General features: G+C 42.6%; 1 protein-coding gene across 17 annotated transcripts in view; it reads left to right on the top strand.

Annotated features, from left to right (window-relative positions):
- ABI2 (abl interactor 2) overlaps positions 1-22,512 on the top strand; it is a 52,880-nt gene that overhangs the window by 21,432 nt on the left and 8,936 nt on the right. The window contains exons 3-9 of one of the 17 annotated variants that reach the window (XM_081884093.1): positions 2,474-2,650; positions 5,437-5,454; positions 13,622-13,719; positions 14,539-14,685; positions 15,764-15,885; positions 16,244-16,423; positions 19,000-19,158. In XM_081884093.1, the coding sequence (XP_081740219.1) occupies positions 2,474-2,650; positions 5,437-5,454; positions 13,622-13,719; positions 14,539-14,685; positions 15,764-15,885; positions 16,244-16,423; positions 19,000-19,158 (901 nt within the window). Of the gene's footprint in view, positions 1-2,473; positions 2,651-5,436; positions 5,455-13,621; positions 13,720-14,538; positions 14,686-15,760; positions 15,886-16,243; positions 16,741-18,999; positions 19,159-22,512 lie in introns of those variants that run through there. The other 16 variants (XM_081884092.1, XM_081884096.1, XM_081884095.1 and 13 more) reach the window with 16 other exon arrangements.

The raw sequence follows: 22,512 nt of genomic DNA on the forward strand, positions 1-22,512 counted from the left end.
CCTTCAAATGGTGTTTATAATGAAGACATTTTGGGGAATAATTCTAGTAGATTGGGAAAAAATCCAGGTGGTGTGCATTTCTTCCCTTTTCTCCTGTTACCTCGACTTTTGTTAGTTTAAAATCTTGATCGTCTTTCTAAAATTTGTAATTTTGATATGCATTATTAATGCAGGCAAGGGTAGTATGGAGAATGAAATGTCTTTCTGCTAGGAAATCGATTACTCCTTTTTAAATATGATAAATGTTTGTCCTGGAGCGTTAAAAAAATAACAACAACAACTTCATTGTGAAGTCTCAATTCCACTTGCTTAACGCTGAATAGGAAAATTTCTGCTTTGATTGGAGCAGACCTTGCCGTTCTCTATTCTACAGTCTCTGTTATAAAACAGTATATGCATAATGGGACATGACTCATGAAGGTTCCTAGCTGGGCTACATGAAAATTTCCAGTGTAACATTAATATACACTGATTATTGTGAGATGGTGAAGGTTAAAAGATTTAAATGTAATTTGTGATTGTGCACTGTAGGTCCCAGTTTTCAGAATGAGTGTTTTGTTTTTGTTTTCTGGATACCCCTACTCTCTGAAAAAACAACAACAATTAAAACAATAATTCTGGCCAGCTAAAAACTATTAACTCATTCATGCAAAATGTTGTAAATATTGAAGTGGTATGATTTTAGTAGAGGTGAGTTATGTTTATAAAATTTGTTAGAATGTGCAATGTATTAATAGTTTAAAGCAAGCTAATAGAGCTTTAATGATATTTGAAAAGCAGATTTTGAAAATTGAAACATTAAAAAATATTTTTGATAGCACTTTTGTAGAGAATAATTTCTTTGCCTTGGTGGTTTTTTAACGAGCTTTTAAAAGACTCTTATGATAAGTTCATCAAAATAGAAGTCTCTACATGACTGGATAAAGGCAGTATTGTTTTTCTTTTTTTGCTCAGTTAAAAGATGTATGGCAATTGCATAGTAGCACTTTATTTTTCTTCACTTTCTAATCTGACTTGCCAGTTTCCTAAATGACCAATTGTGCCAGTGGCTTTCCCATGCAGTATTGTTCTCCACATTCAAGTATAATTTGACCTCCTAGCGAAAGTTGATCCATTGGATCCTGCAAGGAAGCAAAAACTTTTCAAGGGAGATCCTGGTGGTTAGGCCCCATTCATGTTTTTTGCATGATGCCATGTTGCAGAATGAGGTCAGGGAATATCACCAGGTGAGACCCTCGTCTCCATCTCCCACAATGCAACCTGTTGCAAAGCAAAGTTGTAATTGTCTGCTTGCTCAGCAGAATCTTTCCTAGTAATGTTTGGAATGGCCTTTGTTGGTACAGTGGTGCCCCGCAAGACAAACGCCTCGCAAGACGGAAAACCCGCTAGACGAAAGGGTTTTCTGTTTTGGAGGCGCTTCGCAATACGAATTTCCCTATGGGGTTGCTTCGCAAGACGAAAAAATCTTGCGAGTTCCTGCGGTTTCCCCCCACTTCCCCCCTTTTCCTAAGCCGCTAAGCCGCTTAACAGCTGATCCGCTGATAAGCCGCTTAACAGCTGATCGCTAAAAGCCGCTAGACCGCTGTAGCGCTAATCCGCTAAGCTGTCAATGGGCTTGCTTTGCAAGACGAAAAAACCGCTAGACGAAGAGAATCGCGGAACCGATTCTTTTCGTCTTGCGAGGCACCACTGTAGCAGCATAACTGTAACCATTTGTATAACATAAGGGGAGATAGCTTTACAGAAGGAATCTCCTGGGATCCTAGGGCCTGGTGCTGCTGATCTATCACTTCTTCCTGTACAAACATTGAGGCATGAGCAGTATGTGTGGTTCATGTTTCAGGAAATGACATCTCTGCCAGGACATCTGCTCAAGTTACTTTTTCTAACAAGAAAATTAAAGCTGATATTTGGGGGAAATGTTTATAGTGAGCATGGTAATGACCACAACAATATATGCCATCTATCAGTCATCAGAAGCATCAGAGGCTAGCTTTTAAGTCTTGCTATGTTTACTTACTTACCATATTTTTCCGTGTATAAGATGCCCCCATGTATAAGATGCCCCCTATATTTGGGGACTCCAATTAAGAAAAACACCCCTCAGCACTACCCATGTATAAGACGAGCCCTAATTTTAAACCTAATTTTTTGTTTCAAAAACCTAGCCTTATACTGTACACAGAAAAATATGGAATATAGCATTAATAGGATGCTTTTATGGTAACATTCCTACTTAATTCAGGCATTTTAGATTCCCCCATCCCATTTAGGCAAATATGAAAATACTGTACAGTATATCTGTATAAACCAAAAATTCTGATATTAAATGAGAATAAATATAAATTATATTGGAACTTAGGGGAAAATTAGAGTTATAGTAATGACACCAACTAGCTTGCTTAATGTGTCTTAAATAAATTCATTTTACCGGTCATTAATCTCTAATATTTTAATTATTTTATGCTCGCAGACAGTTGACATACATAAAGAAAAAGTGGCCAGAAGAGAAATTGGCATCTTGACCACAAATAAAAACACTTCAAGAACTCACAAAATCATTGCACCAGCCAATCTGGAGAGACCAGTTCGCTATATTAGAAAACCTATTGATTATACAATCCTAGATGACATTGGACATGGGGTGAAGGTAAGTGGTAATGTGGAATAATTCTGATTTATGAGTCTCCCTGTATGTTTTCAGAATGCAAAGATTTGTATGCAGGACTCCTTCCCTCTTCCAAACGGCAGCATGGTCCTTTTTACTGAACTCCTATTATTCCTTCTGTATCTCAGTCTTTAAAAAACAAAAACCCCAGCCTCCCTGCTTTTCTGGCTACTTGTGAGATCTGTATTTTGAGAAATGGGTAGAAGGCTTTCAACATGGGAAAGAAAGCATTTGGTACCATTCCCTTCCTTTGGATTTGGTTGTCAAACAGTACCTTTGTGACAACAGGGTATGTCCCTCTCCCTTTTCTGTTTGCATGTCCCAGATGTTGTCATGACCCAGATATAATGTCACCATGTGTGTGGCATTGGCCTCCAAGATCAAATACAATTTCCAGATTTGCATGATTTGCAAAATCTAGGGACTAGCTTCCTGTGTGTCTGTACTTGGAATTTTTAAATCACGAGAATAAATAAAAATAATAGTTAGGCTTCAGTCTGCATGTAGTTCTAACAGCCCTTGTAGCTGAGTCTAACAATGCTAACAATTGTGAATCAAGTTACATGTGCAGTTTGTCTGCTTGTTTTGTGCAGATACACATCTGATTGCATGTTCAAATTTTGTTCAGATTCTTGCATGTCTTTTCCTAAAATACCCTTTCCCTGTGGTATTTTTGCAATTCGTTAGGCATATCTCAAGAGTAATGTGAATACGAATGATTTGCAAGGCTTACAGCCATTCAGTCAGAACTCTGCAGCAAGATAATGGCATAGTGGCATGCCATTTTTTTTATTTCCTTGGGAATTATTTGAGCTTGCAGAGAAATAAATTTGTAGTGCAACCCTAACCATACCTACTCAGAAGTAAGTCCTCTTGAATTCCATGGGGCTTACCCCCAGGTAAGTGGAGTTAGGAGTGCAGCCTTAGTTACTCATTTGATGGCTCCTGAACTACAGGCATTACATGCCTGTTTACATTTCAAAAAAGTGGAGATAAATCTCATCAGTGAAGCCATAATGAATGTTTAAGTACACAAATATATTCCAACATTCTTCGCTTGGAGGCAAGTGTCATTTTAATTAGTTAACTTCTCTGAAAATGCACAATTTTTGAACAAGTACTAGTCTTAAATATTGATGAATTTGAAACCTATTCTATAGTGCCTTTTAAAACGCATGTCTATAAGCTTTTCAGATTCTTACAAAGCTGAAATTGCTGTACCAGTTACACTAATGTTTACCCTTGGAGTGTAGAAAATATAGTGTCTCTTTGATTTATGGAGTTACATTCTCTTTTCAGCAGTGTAAATATCAGGGAGACAAGTAGTGCATGCACACTGTATTATCTGAAAGGGAAATTCTGAATAAAAGAACTTTTGAAGAAGAAAGAAAAATGCATAGACAGTAGTTACAGTGTTATACTATCTTTAACCATTAAAGCTTTAAAAAATGTGGTAATCAGTTGTAGAGCTCTTTAAGTAGCCAAATAAAACCTAATGCTGATATTTAGAGGTTTTAGTTCAATTCCACTCTGAATTAGCTGCTCAGCATATTATTATTTTTTGTAAAAACATAACATTAAAAAAATCCTTGGTTTTTACAATTATAATACAAATAAATTATTTGTAATAGCTTCATGAACAATCTGGTTTTAAAGGTTATTTTGAAAAAAGTTCTGCAGAGCAATGATAAACCATGTCTATGAAAATCTTTTACAAAAGTTACTTTTTGTTAGCTACATCTCACAAATAGAGTGCATAAGCTGGACCCATGACTGGCTTATCAAGCAAAATTGATGAGAAAAAATAAATTTTTGGGTTTTAATTTAATAAATCAAAAGTTGTAATGTGTATATTTGATCAAGTAGTGTCTGCAGTTCCATGAAACCTCCTTTAATGATGTTAGGTTAAAGAGCAGAAGGCTTGTGAGAACATCTATATTGGGTAAAGTTTGGTCACACTCATTGTCTCTGGTATTGAATGGGAGTTGTGAAATATGCCACACACATAATTAAAAAACCTGAAAATTATTATTTCTCAATTGGTTGAAATTTGTACATGCAGTAGTAAGATTTGCTTCATATTACTCTAAATAATTTTTTTAACTTAGTCCATGTAGAAATAAGATGTTGGTTGCCAGAGGTTGTTTCATGGGTGGGTTAATAGTGGCTCTCTAGTTGTCTCTCAGGGACACGGGTGGTGCTGTGGGTAAAACCTCAGCGCCTAGGACTTGCCAATCGCGTGGTCGGCGGTTCGAATCCCCGCGGCGGGGTGCGCTCCCGTCGTTAGGTCCCAGCGCCTGCCAACCTAGCAGTTCGAAAGCACCCCCGGGTGCAAGTAGATAAATAGGGACCGCTTTATAGCGGGAAGGTAAACGGCATTCCATGTGCTGCACTGGCTCCCGGCCTATAGAGTGAGATGAGCGCACAACCTTAGAGTCTGTCAATACTGGCCCATACGGGCAGGGGTACCTTTACCTTTACCTTTTAGTTGTCTCTCATGAAATAGTGTTTGAAACATTGAGTGCTGACCTTGGAGTTAATAGTGTCTTAAGATGGTTATAATAGTGGCTTTATAAATTTCATCTCGAAAACCATTACATATTCTGCTTTAATCACTCTTTCTATGATCTACTGATACATTATTTTGTTGATGCTAAATGCTTAACTTCTTTCTTTTCCCCCCTTCTCTCTTCATATCCTGAAGTTTCAACTAACCTTTCAATGCTTTTCTTCCTTACCTCTTTTATTTGCTTCATTTATGCATTAAGTGGTTGCTTAGATTTAAGGTAAGAAACGACAGGGCTGAATTTCATTCTTATTCTTCAGACTATTACATTCGGGGAGAGTGATAATTTCTGGTGGGTGGGGTGGGAGGGAATACCGCCTTGAACACTATTCTTTGGTCTTAAAACATTTATTAAAGCATAACAAAATGATGACCATAAGGATCTGGATAATGGATGATTTTCATGATTTTATATATATATATATATTTGTGACCTCTGATCTCCCCCTGTGTAATGATCTTTTTATCCTATATATGATGTGATTTGATTACTTTTATGAATAGTGCTTGAATTTGCAAGCTTGCCTGTCTTGAAAAATCAAAAGTAATGTGGGGCATGATTCTTTTTATGAAAAAGTGATGTTTACCAGTTAACCATTTACAGCCCACTTCTGGGACTGCCAAACCTGCTAGGAAATACGTATAGTACTTACATTAGACTGTTATTGCAAGTCAGTACACTGGCACAAATAGCTATGCTCAAATAAAAAACGTAAACTATATTGTGAGACTGCCCTTATTTACATGGATTCCCCCACACTTTGTAGCTTTGAACGGTATTAAGATGAGCTTAACATCATGGTGTTTGCAGTCAAAAGTTACAATATAGAAAAAGATGGGCATGCCTAAATTCCATTGGAAATCAATCTGATTGAAAAGCTTGATGGTATTTAATCTGTGATCCAACTCTTTTAGAATTGCATCCAAAGACATTTTTAAAATTCAGTTACTTTTGTGTGTGCTCAAGGGTTTCCGGCATCCAGTGGGTTTCTGGTTTTTTAGTGTAACAACATATTCTTTCCAGTCCTTGACATGTCAGGAATTAGTTGTTGTGCAACCTATCTGGCTTGCCAGCTTGGAAAAGCACATTGCAGATCCCCCTGAGCACATGGAGCTAATTGTGTAGCTCCCATTGGAAAAGCAGCGGAAGATTTTGAAATCTGGTTGAAACTAATTAGAAATGTAAAGATCAGGTAATTGATTGTTCACTATGTTTAATTATACTAATAATTAAAATGTAATTTAACATAAGGCAACCTTCTTCAAGTTTGGAAATGTGGAGCATGCTTTCCGGTGTCATGAGAAACAACAGTGTTGGGGAAGAATTAAGCCAAACTCGGGTTTAGGAAATGAAATTATTCCTAACTTGCTCTGCATACTCAAATTATTTCCAGCAGCTTCATAGCTTAGAGGAGAGATTCTTTAAGGATAGGGGAAAAAATAGCTTCTCATAAAAATGGATCAACATTGCATAATTGCTCCATCTTAAATATTTCTGCATATGTGTTTACTGCTTTCCAACATCAGTTTAGGAGTTTGAGCGTAGGTGCTCAGTTGGAACTGAACTTGAAGTAGCAAGCAAGCAGCATTTCTTACCCCTTTTTCTGAGGATAGCATTTCATCATTGGCTTTCATAGTTATTCTAAGAATGCTATGAAGAATAATTCTCCCTTTTGTTTTGTTAAGAGTGGAATTACCATAGAATCATACAGTTGGAAGGGACCACTAGGGTAATATAATCCAGCCTCCTACAGTGCAGGAATCTTTTACCCAACATGGGGCTCAGACCCATTGAGACTAAGAGTCTGAGCTAGACTGAGTGGAATTATCCATATGAAATTGCTGTTAAAGTCCAGCTTGGAACATGTGTCTTCAACACCCATGCTTATTAATTAACCAACCCATAATTTAGCCAGATTATCTACACTTGGAATCTGCCATCTTCTGTCAGTGATTGGCGGGTACCTGCAGCTAGTTTAAAAAGCAGCCAACACTAGAATCGTTAATGGATCCCTTATCCCTGGCTCCTAGATGCCTACTTAGTATGTTGTCTTGCATTACTTTAAGAATATAGTCAGATTTCAGGAAGAGCAACCTATCAGTCTTCAGAAGGTAGTTAAGAAGCTGTTTAATGGTCTATGGAGGATACTTTTAAGAATGTGCTTTTAAGAATGAGCTCCTTGAATGGGTAGCATTCAAATGTGAGGCAATGATTGAAGGTGATAAAAAAATATATCTGATGTAACTGACCATGGTAAGGAGCTCTCAGCCCCCAAAGCAGATATGTCACTCTCACCTTAATTTTCCAAGTAACGTATTTTTTGCACTATAAGACTCACTTTTCCCCTCCTAAAAGGTAAGGGGAAATGTGTGTGCGACTTATGGAGTGAATACAGGCTGCGCAGCTATCCCAGAAGCCAGAACAGCAAAAGGGATTGCTGCTTTCACTGCGCAGCGATCCCTCTTCCTGTTCTAGCTTCTGAGATTCAGAATATTTTTTTTTCTTGTTTTCCTCCTCCAAAAACTAGGTGCGTCTTGTGGTCTGGTGCGTCTTATAGAGCGAAAAATACGGTATCTTTGAGCTGAAAATGGCAAATCCATTTGTGTGCCCATGCCCTTAACTGGTATAAATTTTGACAAAAGGGGGTGCAATGCAGAAAGGGACTTCCCCTTGATATATTTATTTAATTCCATTTATGGACCAATAAAAACATTCCACTACTAGGCTGACTGCAGAGGCGTACACATTCTGCATTTCCAGTGTTGGGCCTCCTCAAATCCTCAAAATCCAAGTCTTCTATCATATTGACCAGGTGGTCAATATGATGCCCTGCAGATGTTGTGAACTACAACTCCCATCACCCTGTCCATGCCAGCTGGGGGGTGGGATCTAACAACCCCTGGGGAGTAGCTTCTCAGATATAGCTGGTTTTTTTGTGCACTGGAGCACATATGTATTGTTTGTCAGGTGTTGCAGTTGAACCAACCCTGTGCGCAGATCCTTTGTTCCCTTTGCCAGGTTCATGGTTTTGGGTGAAGTAGGAAAGCCTCAGCAGTTGTACAGAATTTCCCTCCTACTCCTCATGCTTGGCCACTTACCGTATTTTTCGCTCTATAGGACGCACTTTTTCCCCTCCCAAAATTGAGGGGAAATGTGTGTGCGTCCTATGGAGCAAATGCAGGCACCTTGGCTTCAGCGATAGCAACGCTAAGCCTCCAAAGCGCAGAGGGAGCGCTCCCTCCTCGCTCCAAGGCTTCGCATTGCTTTTGCTGAAGCCTGGAGAGTGAGAGGCGTCGGTGCGCACAGACCCCTCTCCTCTCCAGGCTTCAGGGATAGCCGCACGCAGCCCCTCCGGCAGGGAGAGGCTGCACGGGGCTATGGCTTTTTTAGCCCCTCCCAGCCTCTCCCAGCAGGGAGAGGTTGCGCGGGGCTAAAGAGGAAACCAAAACAGTGAGCAGGATCCATCTCGCTGGCTGCCTTGGCTTGTGCCATAGCCGCGTGCAACCCCTCCGGCAGGGAGAGGTTGCGCGTAGCCTGTACGCTGCTCTTTGGGGCTGGGGGGAAATAATATTTTTTTTCTTGATTTCCCCCTCTAAAAACTAGGTGTGCCTTATGGTCCAGTGCGTCCTATGGAGCAAAAAATACGGTAATTGACTTGGGTGAGAGAAGAGGGGCTGCTGTGGGGAAAGGAACCCTTTCCCTCTGTCCCGGACCCTGGAAGCAGCAGGGTCCGTTGGAAATGTTCCTCCCATACCCCCACTGTTTACACTAATGCAAAACACCAACCTAAAATCTGCAGGGTATGCTTGAAGGCCACTTTGATACCTATTGCTGAAGAATTTGTATTTGCTGCTGCCTACACCACACACACATTTAGTGAGGAAATGCTGTTTTCATTGTTTCAGCAGTGCTCTCCTCCTTAATAATTCTGCATGACATGCGAACAATATTAAATTATTGCGAGCGAGCTCCTAAAGCAGTTGGGTGAAGGAGAGATGATGTTTTGAATTTTAATCAAGGGAAATATAAAAAAAAGTATAATTGACAAAGACTGTTCTCTGTTTGTTGAAGCTTCACAGTTCATTCTGAAGATAAATTAAGAACCTCTTCTTTCTCTCCCCTGCTTTCCAGTTATTGAGTTCGGGAAAATACATATATATTTGGGATACTTAAACAATTTTGTAGCTTATTTTTCCTTTCATTGCTTGTTACACCTCTGTCGGCTCTTAATTTTCTGAACTAAGTAGTAGAGCTGAGTACAAGAAAATGGGGCTATGTATGTTTTGTAAAAGATTCCATCTTTTTGCATCCTCCTTGAGGGTGTTGATTCTTTAATCTTTTCATTTGCACAGACTTTCCCCCCCTTTTACCCCTAGCTTCTTGCCAATCTGGATACTGTTAAATCAAAGCCGTGCAATGAAAATGGCAAACATCTTAGTCATTTCTGGCTTCTAAAATAGCCATGTAAAATCAAAGTTGCTTCTCTTTTAATGTCAGGCATATGTGCCATAATCCTGAAACCTTTTCAGCAATGCTAAGGGTTTGATCGTCCCCACAGAAACTTTTTTCTTTTCTTTTCTTAGAAGTCTAAAATATATTGTCATTTAACAAGCTGCATTTGAAAATCCTCGTGTCAAAATCACTTTGTGTGTTGTGGAGCTGTTATGCTGTAAAACCGAAGCTCCAAACACAACAGGGCTTATTGTTCCCTAGATTGTGACCACGGAGATGAAATTGAATATGGTGGGTTTCCTTCCTTCGCACTTGCATCCTAAAATGACACACACGTGATACTGCTTACATTTTGTAATCTATATTAGCCTTTTTAAGGCTTCTTAACTTGTTGCAGTGTTCACATTCATGCTAAAAGTGGCCACATGAGTTTTTCTCTTTATGTGTACATGCTGATGATCTGTGGCCAATCATGGCTCCTGTTGTAGCAGAGTGACTATATCTGCTTCAAAGACAATGGCATACTTTGACTATGTGAAGTAGCTCTCAACCTATTTTAAGATAAATTCTTGTTCTAAATGCTGTGATTTTTGTGTGGAAAGCCCACAAGGTCACAGAAATTTTCATTGCACCTCTGGCGGAGGACAAAAGCCCAGTGATTGTGAGAGGTTGAGTCACACGCAATCCTAAAAGAAAAATCATGGAGTTTACCATATTTTTCTGTGTATAAGACTAGGTGCCTCCCCGCCGAATAATGTCAAAAATCAGTGGGTGTCTTATACATGGGCAGAGGGTGGACTGGCGATTGGTTGTTGCCCCCAAAATAGGGGTCGTCTTATACATGGGAGCATCTTATAGACGGAAAAATAAGGTATTTTTTTTAAGAAAACCAGTTTACTAGCTTGCCTTTTAGTGTGTATTGAACCTGGATAAATATTTCCATGCCTAGTAGTGAATCTTGGATATTGTATGTAGAAAATGCAGTGTAGTGATCTCGAAAATTTATCCAGAAGAAAAAGTGAAGGCATGTTATTTAGCTGCATTTATACAACAATCCTGTAACAATCATATGGGCCAGTTATTGGGGACGGACAGACAACTTTTGGATCCAGTTTTGAAATTTGAAAACTTAGTTTTCCCAGATTGAAAGATCTTTCAAGGTTGAGGTGTCTTTTCCATAATGCTCTACCTCATGCTCCACGATGTGGTGGGTGATCCTGTCTTATAAAAGTGTTGCTTTTTAAAATATGAAATTTTATATTCATAGTCCAGGGATAAGATAGTTTTCCTAGCAGCGCGCGCTCATACACACACACACACACACACACACACAAGCTCTTTCCATACACAAACACAAGTATTAGTTTCCCCATGTTTGTGATTTACGCGGAAACAAGCAGTGAATTTTTTTCTTTTTTAAAAAAATCAACCCACCATGATGCTGATGAACACAAAACATTAAATTATTCATACCTTGCATTTGCAGTATCGTAAATCTAATTTGTCATCAGCATCTCATGAAACAGATAAATAAAATGGCTACCAATCCTTAAAAAATGAGGTGATCTATGACAGAAATAACTCTTGGTGATATATTCTTTCTTTTATACACAAAATGTCACTTCTTATTTTTTTTTTTAAAGGCCATATTTTATTGGGGTGGTGTTGCAAGTGAAGCTTCATTTCATATATGAAGTTGATTTATGAAAGTGCTTAGTGCAGATAGAAAGTGTCCAAATAGATACTTTGGGGGAAAAAATCATTTGGGAAAGGCTGCAGTGTTTAAACTATAAAGCTGAAAGACCAGCTTCCTCAACCTCGGCCCTCCAGATGTTTTTAGCCTACAACTCCCATGATCCTTAGCTAGCAGGGCCAGTGGTCAGGGATGATGGGAACTGTAGTCTCAAAACATCTGGAGGGTCAAGGTTGAGGAAGCCTGTGAAAGACTGTATGGGACTAGCACAAGCGCCCTTGAATGACAAGGATGAAGAGTGCAGAAGCAGCAATATTCCTGCTGCTACATTGGCTTCTGTTACATCAGAGTAGACTCTTTTCAGCAGAATGAGATATTCACCAATACTTGGCCAGGTCTTTGCATCCCTCTGGGGAAGTGAGGATACCAGATTATTTCTTAAATTGAGCTTTTAGGATTCCTCCTTGTGGTTTTGTAATACATGGTGTAAGGGTTTCATGTTACGTATAACTCATTCCCTGTCCTAGGCACATCTAATAGCTTCATAGACACTGCAGGTTGGTGGCTGGCAACCTCTTGCCTACCCCTACCCCACCCCGAAGTTGCTGGGCCCAAACTCCCATCAACCCTAGCTAGCACGCTCTAGTTGGTCAGGTGAGAGGAGAGTTGGAATCGAATGACACCTGCAGGGCTGCAGGTTCCCCACCACTCAGTCAAACAAAAAATACCATATTTTTCGCTCTATAAGACGCACCAGACCACAAGACGCATCTAGTTTTTGGAGGAGGAAAACAAGAAAAAAAATATTCTGAATCTCAGAAGCCAGAACAGCAAGAGGGATCGCTGTGCAGCGAAAGCAGGGATCCCTCTTGCTGTTCTGGCTTCTAGGATAGCTGCGCAGCCTGCATTCGCTCCATATGACGCACACACATTTCCCCTTACTTTTTAGGAGGGAAAAAGTGAGTCTTATAGAGCAAAAAATACGGTAAGTGGTTTCCTGAAATATATATTAAGTGCTTTTGAGAGACACTTCATGTGTTGTGCTGTGGCAGAGCTGCATTTGCTACCGCTAGAATGTGTAGCCAGCGTGCTGTTGCCAAACCCCTAGGCACGTCCCCTGGACGCATGCAATGCAAATGTATTTTTAAACTTTATGTTTTATATAGTTCAGGGATATATTGTGGCCCTCCAGTTGTGGTTGGACTACAACTCCCATCAGTCCTAGCCAGCATAGCCCAGTGGTCTGGAGTCGTAGGCAAATAATATCTAGAGGGCCACAAGTGAGCCACCCCTGGTTTGTATTATAATACTTAAAGTTTGGAAACCCATTTGTCTTTCATTTATACCCTACATTTCAGTAAAATATCTCGTTTGTATTTCTAGGCGGCGGTTCTAAACCTACTTTCTTGGGAACAAACCACATCGAACCCCGTGGGGCTTACCTCCGAGCAGACGTGGGCAGGATTTGCATAGCTAGAAATGCAGTGAGGGAAAGGATGTTGCCTTGAGCCTGTAAGCAAAGTTTGCCTTGAGATAGGCACACTTTCCTTGTTGCTGGTGATTGGAAGTTAAATGTGATGGTCTAAAGCAGTGTTCCCGAACCTTGGGCCTCCAGCTGTTTTTGGACTACAATTCCAATCATCCTTGACCACTGGTCTTGCTAGCGAGGGATGATGGGAGTTGTAGTCCAAAAACAGCTGGAGGCCCAAGGTTGGGGAACACTGGTCTAAAGGCACATGCAGTCAGAACAACTCTTAAACACGCCATAGAACCACGAGTCCTTTGAGCACATCTTAACTATTGTATGTAGAAATTGCACATAGGTGCATGGCCACTGGGGCTTCTACATTATTACAGTGGTACCTCGCAAGACGAATGCCTCGTAAGACGAAAAACTCGCAAGACGAAAGAGTTTTTCGTTTTTTGAGTTGCTTTGCAAGACGAATTTCCCTATGGGCTTGCTTCGCAAGACAAAAACGTCTTGCAAGTTTGTTTCCTTTTTCTTAAAACTGTTAATACCCAGGGAATCCGTGCTCCGCAAGACGAAAAATTCGCAAGACGAAAAAACTCGCAGAACGAATTAATTTCGTCTTGCGAGGTACCACTGTATTATTATCATTGCACGTTCCCCTGCTTTTTAAATGTTGCAGATCAGTTCTCAAAGGGTTCTTAATTTATTCTCAGTCGTTGACCTGAAGAGTTCAGTGAGGTTTGCTTTTCTTCCCATTGCCTCTCATGCAGGTTAGTACACAGAATATGAAAATGGGTGGCCTGCCTCGTACCACGCCACCCACCCAGAAGCCACCCAGTCCGCCAATGTCAGGGAAAGGAACGATTGGGTAAGTACAACTTCACGCGCATTGGAAAGGGGGCAGGGTGCAAAAAGGGAAGGTAAAAATCCTTTCTCGCTTTTACTATTGCTTCATGGCTCATTAGTGCCTCAAAATGACATTGTGGGCTTTGGAGGTGTCTTGTCTCTCTCCCCCCCTGTAGGCAGATAGCACATTCATAGCATCGCCAGGAGGTGGAAATAATGGTTGAATATAGTTTCTTTTGGCAGGAGCCTTTTGGGCTTTTGTTTGTAGAGTAGCTCTACACTGCTGTACCTAGAAAAAGCAATGGCCCTGATTATCCTGTACGACATGAACAGAGAAATTTCATGGGCCCAGTTAGGTCCGCTGAGAAGCACGGCACCAGCATGTGGAGTGTTCTTACAGGCTCAGTAGAGTCCCGTTATCTCTCTTCCTCTTCTGACCAACTAAGTGTGCAGGCACAATGATAGACCATCGATTGGACCAGGAACTCTCTGCATGCTTCCCCAGTCTGCCCTCTCCTCTTAATGCAAGTCACTGATGCACCAGAGCAGAAGTCACTTACTTTGAGAGGAGAGGGAGAGCTGGCTGGGGACATGGGCGGCATGCAAAGACCTCTCTTTTTTGCCACCGCCTGCTTGTGCGCCGTGAAGGGGGAGTAGGAAAATTGGGCTCTGTTGTGCCCAAGGGAATCCTTCACAGGCGCTGCCCCAGCGGTGGACTGGATCCTGCCCCGTGCATTTTCAATATGAACAGTAAGCAGGAGTTCTACACTGCCTTGCCCAAAGGTGTTTGGTGTATTTCATTGTCTGAAATTGCTTCCATACATATGTTTTTCTTGTGTAGGCGTCACTCTCCCTATCGCACACTGGAGCCAGTGCGTCCTCCAGTGGTACCAAATGACTATGTACCTAGCCCTACCCGTAATATGGCTCCCTCGCAACAGAGCCCTGTTAGGACAGCTTCTGTGAATCAGAGGAATCGCACTTACAGGTATTCAGTCTGCTCCTGCACAAAATATTAACAATAATTAAGACACATAACACAGCTTTATAGTGATCTGCTTTTAACCCCCCCTCCTCCCTCCAACCCTTCACTTAGAACTTCATAAATTCATGTGATTTCTTGGGAAATCCATTGGGAGTTAGAGGGAAACCATGCTCTCTATGCTACATGTTGTATAATGCGAAGTTGTTTGTCTAGGAAGAGTTTTTTTAAAAAAGATACACAATTTGCTTGCCAAATTGTGTATTGTAGCATATGAAGTCTTGAATAGAACTGTATCCTGTTTGTTTGTTTGTTTGTTTGCTTGTTTGTTTGTTATAACTTCTATTTATTTGCCTCTCCATCATAAGACAGTCATGGTCGTGCACTGTTTCTAAAATGTGGTGTCTACAAATGAGGGTGATGCTGTCATGAGGCTTTATTGTTACTTCCCAATAAATTCTGAAACCTGAGATTCCATGCTGAACAGACATTATTATTATTATTATTATTATTATTATTATTATTATTATTCCTATACCTGTAGATGAGACTTTGGTGCCTGTGAAAATGTTGGTAACATGAAACAGATAGGAAACATGACTGATTTAATTCCTTTATGTGGATTTGCAGAAGTAATGTAAAAGCTGGAAAAAGGCCTTGGCCTAAGATAGGTCTGCGCTAAGGAAATTGATCTGCAGAACAGATTAGCCTTGGCCAGCATAAAATGTAATGGTATGTTGGTGAGATTTCATGGTGTCGTGCCAAAAACTATTTTAGGCCTAAGCGTTTTTACTTGTGGAGTATTAAGCAATGCAGATAAAACCAACCTCCTTCTAATATTGGCCCTTTGCCCATTAAGAGTTGATATTTCTAGGGTCCTGAAAGTCATTTCCTATAATCTAGCAGGCAACTGTTACTCGTCAGTGATGTACCCTGATTTTAGCTTGGACGTAGGGGGGGAAACCGGCAGCACGCCTTTCTTTGTCCCCAAAATTGCGAAGTTTAGCAATCTGTGTGTGCCTGGCACGGAATGGAATATGGATGCCTTTGTGGTTTGTTTGTTTTTATATAATTTCTTTAGCAGCAGCGGGAGCAGTGGAGGGAGCCATCCTAGCAGTAGGAGCAGCAGTCGAGAGAACAGCGGAAGTGGAAGTGTGGGAGTGCCTATTGCTGTCCCTACTCCGTCCCCTCCCAGTGTGTATCCAGGTAAATCTCGGGGGGGGGGGGCAGGGGCTCCTCTTGGGTTTGGGCGATTCCTTGGTAATGGCAATTATCTGTAAGCTGCTTTGAGTCCTGCCAGGGGGAAAGGCGATGTTTTACATTGGATAAGTTGAAATCCTCCTCCCATTCCCCACCCCGTTTTTGCTGCATACCTAAGGGGTAACCCTTTCCCTACATAAACATTATTCTACCTATCCTTCCTCCCCCCCCTGCTGCTGCCATTTTTGGGGCTAGAGTTTTAAGCGTTTGTGGAACGTTCCGCACAAAATACTCAAAAGCTTTTCTAATCCTTGCTAACCGTAACTCCTTATTAACTCCTCCTCTTCCTCCTCTTTCCACGTAGCCCCCGCCAGTTCTGCTGGCACTTCTCCCCTCCCTGCTACTTCTGCCCCTGCTCCCACTCCTCTCACTCCTGCAACTGCCCCCTCCTCTGCCGCCCCAGATGCTGCTGCCGCTGCTGCAGGGGCTCAGCCCCTTGCCGATGGCTTCACATCTCCAACTCCCCCTGCTGCTTCTTCCGCAGGTGAGTTTCGGCTCTTCCTCTTGAGGCAGGTCAGCCTAAGATGCAATAGCAGCCTAAGACTGGTTTTGTTGAGTACTACCGATTCACCGAGTTTCCTATGCTTGTGTGGTTTTCATTGGGAAAGCGTGGCATTTCGTTTTCCATCCTTTCATCATCTTTCTCAGCTGCTGAAAGCACCTTGTTATACTGAATTGTTTGGCTTGCTGTGTTTCTTTGTGCGTTGTTTTCAAAATGCCCCTTTGTCTACCATCTGTCTCGCTTCTTTCGATCCAAGCATTATTCTGACAACCGCACATTATTGACTTACCATACTTTTCCGTGTATAAGACTTATGTTTTTTTCTTTTGAAATCATGGTAAAAAGTGGGGGTCGTCTTATACATGGGTAGTGTATAGGGTGGGCGTTTGATTGGTTGCTGCCTCAGCTGTCAGCGGCTGTTGTGCGTGTGATTGGTTGCTGCATCAATGGGTGGTGTTGATTGGCTGACGTTTTGGCAGTTGGGCGGGTGAATTGCAGCTGCTGCCGGCGATGGGACAGTCAGGAGGCAGATTTTGCGATGCATATGGGTGAGCTATTTTTGGCAGTCTCCCCCTTAAAAAAGCTCAACAATGCTGAGCAATCCTCTGCAAAAAGCTCAATGACTCTGCGCCATCTCCCCTCATTTTCTTAAATTTGAGTCCCCCAAAATAGGGGAAGTCTTATACACGGGGGTGTCTTATAGACGGAAGAGTACAGTATTTGCAGCTTGTTTCAAAAAACCAAGTTCAACATTTTGTAGGTAACATTGTATCAGAAACTCATTGCTTGGAATCATGGTTGTGAATCTTAAGTGATGGCAGTGTGCAAGGCTGTTTAATATTTAGGGGGAGCAACTGATTTACAAGGAGCAAAATAGATTTTTCAGGTTTAATTGATTAACCTTTTAGGGAAAAATATTGCTGTACTCTAGACTTAACCAAGGCACTGCATTTGGATTTGAAAGTTGAGGCAGGGGGCAAGAGACCCCCTGAAACGAGCAGCATAGTTGGGTGTTCTGTGACTGGTGAAACCCATTCAAACTTGGAGCAGCTCACAGCCAACTCTTACATGAATATTTGCTATTTGATTATTTTGCAGTTTTTTGGTTTTGCTAAACATGTGGTCCCTTTCCATTCAAAAGTATTATGGATGTAAAAGTTTCTGCTGCAGTGGTTCGTTCCAACATGTTGGTCATCAAGTGGTGAACGTGCATATAGGAACTAAACCTTAGTTGAGTTACTCTGGAAAATCAGGCAGAGCACACTGTGCTTATGTACTTGTTTCATGTTTACGTCAGCTTCTTTGAGAGCTAATGGAGAATCAGCTCAGAGACCTCCTTTTTTAAAATGCTGGGTAGAATGCTACCACTCTGCTCTGCCCCATATTAATCTTAACAAGTTTCCTTTGAAGTGTAATTTAAGGTATCCCGTTGTATGTGCCTGCTACGTCAGCAGAATTGCTTCATTTTCAAAAGCATAACATTGTAGGCTTTGTATTAATGCCGAACCTCTGAATCATATGAGCAGTTTTTAAAGCATGTGAAAAAACACACCAATGGGTTGTTTCCAAAGCTGCCTTCTCACAGGCAGAGTAGACTTCCAGTCGTGCAGTGGAATTTCACCCTCCTCTCTTTACCACTGCAGCCTCTCTTTCACACCTCAAATTTGCTCTGGAGGTTTGGGGGACCCATTGGACTTGGGGATTTTTTTTTGTGGGGGCGGGGCGGGGGGCAAGAAACTGCAAGGAGGGAGGTAGGAGAGATGAAGACCCGGTGTGTGAGCCAAAGGTCTACTTATGCAACATTGGGTTCCACCCTTTGTGTTCAAACGTCATTTTAGATAAAGCTGAAATCTCTATATATATATACTAATTTTTTATTGAAAGTTAAATGGTACAGTCATACCTCGGGTTACAGACGCTTCAGGTTGCATTTTTTTTTGGGTTGCAGACCGCTGAAACCCGGAAGTACCGGAACGAGTTACTGCCAGGTTTTGGCGGTCGCGCATGCGCAGAAACGTTGAATCGCAACCTGCGCGTGCACAGAGCACCACTGCAGTTTGAGAATGCTGCGGGTGCGAATGTGCATCCCGCAATGATCACGTTCGCAACCCGACTGTCCACTGTACATAACCATATATGTCCACCAAGCATGGCGAGACGAAATAAAAGAGAGAAAAAGGAAAAGAGAAACAGCACCTGTGTAGAAGGGAAAGTGAAGGGGGGAACCCAAAATTGTATACTTTACAAAGTTGTACCTCACCAGATCTTCACCTATTACAGTATTTGTAAGAATGGATTCCAAATATCATTGAATTTGTCCATGGAAAGCTTGCATTTATATGCAAGTTGTTAATATGCTGCGAGTTTGTATAAGTCTTCAATCCAATGGTAGAAGGGAGCCACGTTTTTATTTTTCCCATTCAGCAGTTTCAGTCTTTTTGCTGTGGTCAGGGCATGGAGAGTCCACTCATATGAAGCAGAAATCTTTATGTGAAAAGGCAGGATTCAGCTTCAACATTTTTGTCCTTACCCTGACACTTTTCTCCCTTCCGAAACAGGTCATCCTGTTCAGTTCTACAGCATGAACAGACCTGCTACTCGGCACACCCCTCCAACAATAGGGGGCTCTTTGCCGTACAGGCGTCCTCCTTCCATCACTTCGCAGAACAGCCTTCAAAACCAGGTGAATGGAGGACCCTTTTATAGCCAGAACCCAGGTAAGATGCACCACAGTGAAAATCAGTACTCTAACCCACCAACAAAAATGCCAGTGTTCTGGTGCCTTTAAAGATCTAACCACATGTGGCGATGGTGAATAATTTGACCTTCACCTTAAAATCCTAAATATTAATCTCTGATTGCGGGGAAGGGGTTGGTTTTCTTTGATAAAGTATTATATTTGAAATGTGGCTGTTTTGTAATTTATCAGTTTGTACTTTCTGCATTTTATTTTCCTCTGGCCTCACTGTTTACAAGCCCCCCCCCCCAATTCCCCGCCCAAACCATATGCCTGTAACTTGAGATAACACTTTATTCATCTGAAGTGGAAACATATGCCATGAAAAGGTTATTCTTTAAGATACCCAAAGCCTCGGTGTTTTCTGCAACAGACTAACATGGTTATCCCTGAGACAACATTTTGTTCCCCCCCACAGTTCTTAGTTCACTAGGTGGCCAGATTGCTAAAGAGATGGCTTGTGTTTGGAAGGAAACCTGGCTTGAATCAGTTGCACATCATAGAAGCAAGCATGGGGATCTTGTCAGTTTGCGAATGTTTCATAGGAGATCAGTTGATGGAATCCTGAAGTGCACAACTGCAAATAGGCCTGTGAATTGATTAGTCTGAGAGCCTGTAACTTGGCAGAAGCCGCACTGGTTGAGCTTCATGACTTAAGTTGTGGCATAAGTCTGGCTCTTCCACCCCTAAACCAACACCTGTCTACTGAACCTAAGTGTCTAGAATATACCGTATTTTTTGCTCTATAAGACTCACTTTTTCCCTCCTAAAAAGTAAGGGGAAATGTGTGTGTGTCTTATGGAGCGAATGCAGGCTGCGCAGCTATCACAGAAGCCAGAACAGCAAGAGGAATTGCTGCTTTCACTGCGCAGCGATCCCTCTTGCTGTTCTGGCTTCTGAGATTCAGAATTTTTTTTTCTTGTTTTCCTCCTCCAAAAACTTGTGGTCTGGTGAGTCTTATAGAGCGAAAAAATACGGTATATGCATGTTAATAATGGATCTTCACTCAGTGCACATAACCTGCACGGTGTCTGAAGTTTGCACACACCTGTTGAACTTGAACATTTGTGTATGGAATATTTTGTATGTTCAAAACATACTGAGAAGTGTCCCTAAATATGACAAAGCATAACACTCACAAATGTGAAAAGGTGTTAATAATAAGCATGACTCTTTGCATGCTGAAGGAGAGAACCTATGATTATTCACTCTTTTATGGGGAGACCGACTTCTGAAGGTTTGTGTCAGGGAACTGCCATCTAAAGCGCCGGGGGCGCAAAGGCTCACTGAGGTTGAGAGAGGAGTAGCAGCGGAAGAGGGAACCAGTAGAGGGCGAGCAAGAACTCCAAGGGAAAGTGAGTCGGAGGGATGGCTCAGAGACACTTCCAGCGAAAACAGTGGGGAGGTCTCAGGACCTCCTATAGGGACACCCACACCTCGCCGGAAACTGTCACGCCGAGAGTCCAGAAGACGTGTTTCCGTTAAAGAGCTTTTATGTTGGAAAAGATTCCGAAAGCAGCCACTTTCGGATTCTACTAGTGATTGACGCAGCCATGCTGGAGGGGCTCCGTCACAGGCAGAGGTTTGAAAACCTGATCAAACTCTGAGGGACTTGCATTTTACGCACAAGCAGCTCATCGTCCCATCACAGCAATCCGAAAGTCACCGAAAGCCAGCTTGTGCAGGGAGAAGCATCATGAGCAACCCAGCCGGAACCGGAGGAGCAGGAGCAGCTGGAGGGGGTCCAAGCCTGGAAGAAAGGTACAGGGCGTTGGAGATCCAGTTGGCGCTGCAAACGGCGAGGCTTGAGGAGAGGAGGGCTCAGGATGCAGAAAAGGGAAAGGAGAAAACCACCCCGCTCGCCAGAAAGGTACCAGGATTGGTGCAGAAATTCGGGGGGGATCCCAGGAACTATCATGCCTTTAGAACAGAGATGCAATACGCTCTAAACTTGCAGTTTGATGACTTCCCCGACGAGGAATCGCGAGTGGCTTTTGTGATTGGCCATCTCGAATCCGGGGCGAAGGATTGGGTTAGACCCCTGATGGCAGCGAATAATGAGATCCTAAAGGACACGAGGAAGTTTTTTCGTGCCATGGACCTGATGTTTTCCAGCGATATTGAGCAGGGGGTGGTGCGAAGGCAGTTAATGGCTTGCCAGCAAGGAAGCAGATCTGTCCGTGAGTACTGGACTGAATTTACTATGCTGATTCATAAATTGGGGTGGGACCTATCGGCGGAGCCCATCCAAATGCTTTTCGAAGAGGGGCTTTCTTCAACCGTCAAAGATGAGCTTTCCCGGGGGCCCAGGGCGGAGTCTATGGATCAGTTAACCAAATCTGCGCTGTCCATAGGAGCGCGCCAGGAGGCGAGGGCTTTGGAAAAGCGGGAAGGGAAAGGAGACCGTTGGAGGGAGTTCCGCATTCCAGACATTCCAGAGCCACCTTTCCCGCCGGCAGAGCCGATGGAAGTTGGAACAGCGCGGGCGCGCGCAGTTTCAAATCCCAGTGAAGGGCGGAAGAAGGAGGGAAAGAGCGCCAAGAGATGTTATCTCTGCCAACAGCCAGGGCACTTTGCCAGAGTCTGCCCACAAAGAAAGGAATGGCAAGGGATGGCAGGAGCTGTTGGGGGAAAGGAAGAGGAAGGCAAGGAGCAAGTAAAAGCCAACGCCTGGCTGCCACCGTCGGGGCACAGCAGCCAGGCCAAAGAGCAGTGAAAGTGCCCACGCCGGAACCTCCCAGACCCGCTTTAGTGATAGAGGTGTTACTAGAACTGCCAAACGGACACCCACTAAAGATCAAGGCGCTTTTGGATTCAGGCAGCTCCTGTAATTTCATGAGTAAGGAGTTTGCAGCTGAGCATCAGATACAGACCATCCCTTTAAGTAACCCCTTGCAGGTGACTACGATTGACGGCAGAGAGCTGTTGGGGGGAGAAGTTAGCCAACAGACTGTCCCGATGATAATGAGGGTGGCAAGGCACACCGAACAGATAGCGTTTAATGTGGCCATCCTGGGAGGAGCGCCCATCATTTTGGGGATGAGCTGGCTGGCGCTACACGATCCGCTAGTGGGCTGGCATCAGAGGGTGGTCTCCTTTGGGTCAGCGCATTGCCTAGAACACTGCAAGGAGGGGAAGGTTTCGGGAGGAGACAGAGTCACCCTAGCCGGGATGGAAGTAATGGACAAAGGGAAGGTGCCCCCGCAATACGCAGATCTGAGCAACGTATTCAGCGAAAGGGAAGCAGACAAACTGCCACCGCATAGACCCTTTGACTGTCAAATCAACCTACTCCCTAGGGCCCAACTCCCAGTAGGCAAGCTGTACGCCATGT

The sequence above is a fragment of the Podarcis melisellensis genome, assembly GCF_964234715.1.
Source record: "Podarcis melisellensis genome assembly, chromosome: 1".
Lineage (NCBI taxonomy): Eukaryota > Metazoa > Chordata > Lepidosauria > Squamata > Lacertidae > Podarcis > Podarcis melisellensis.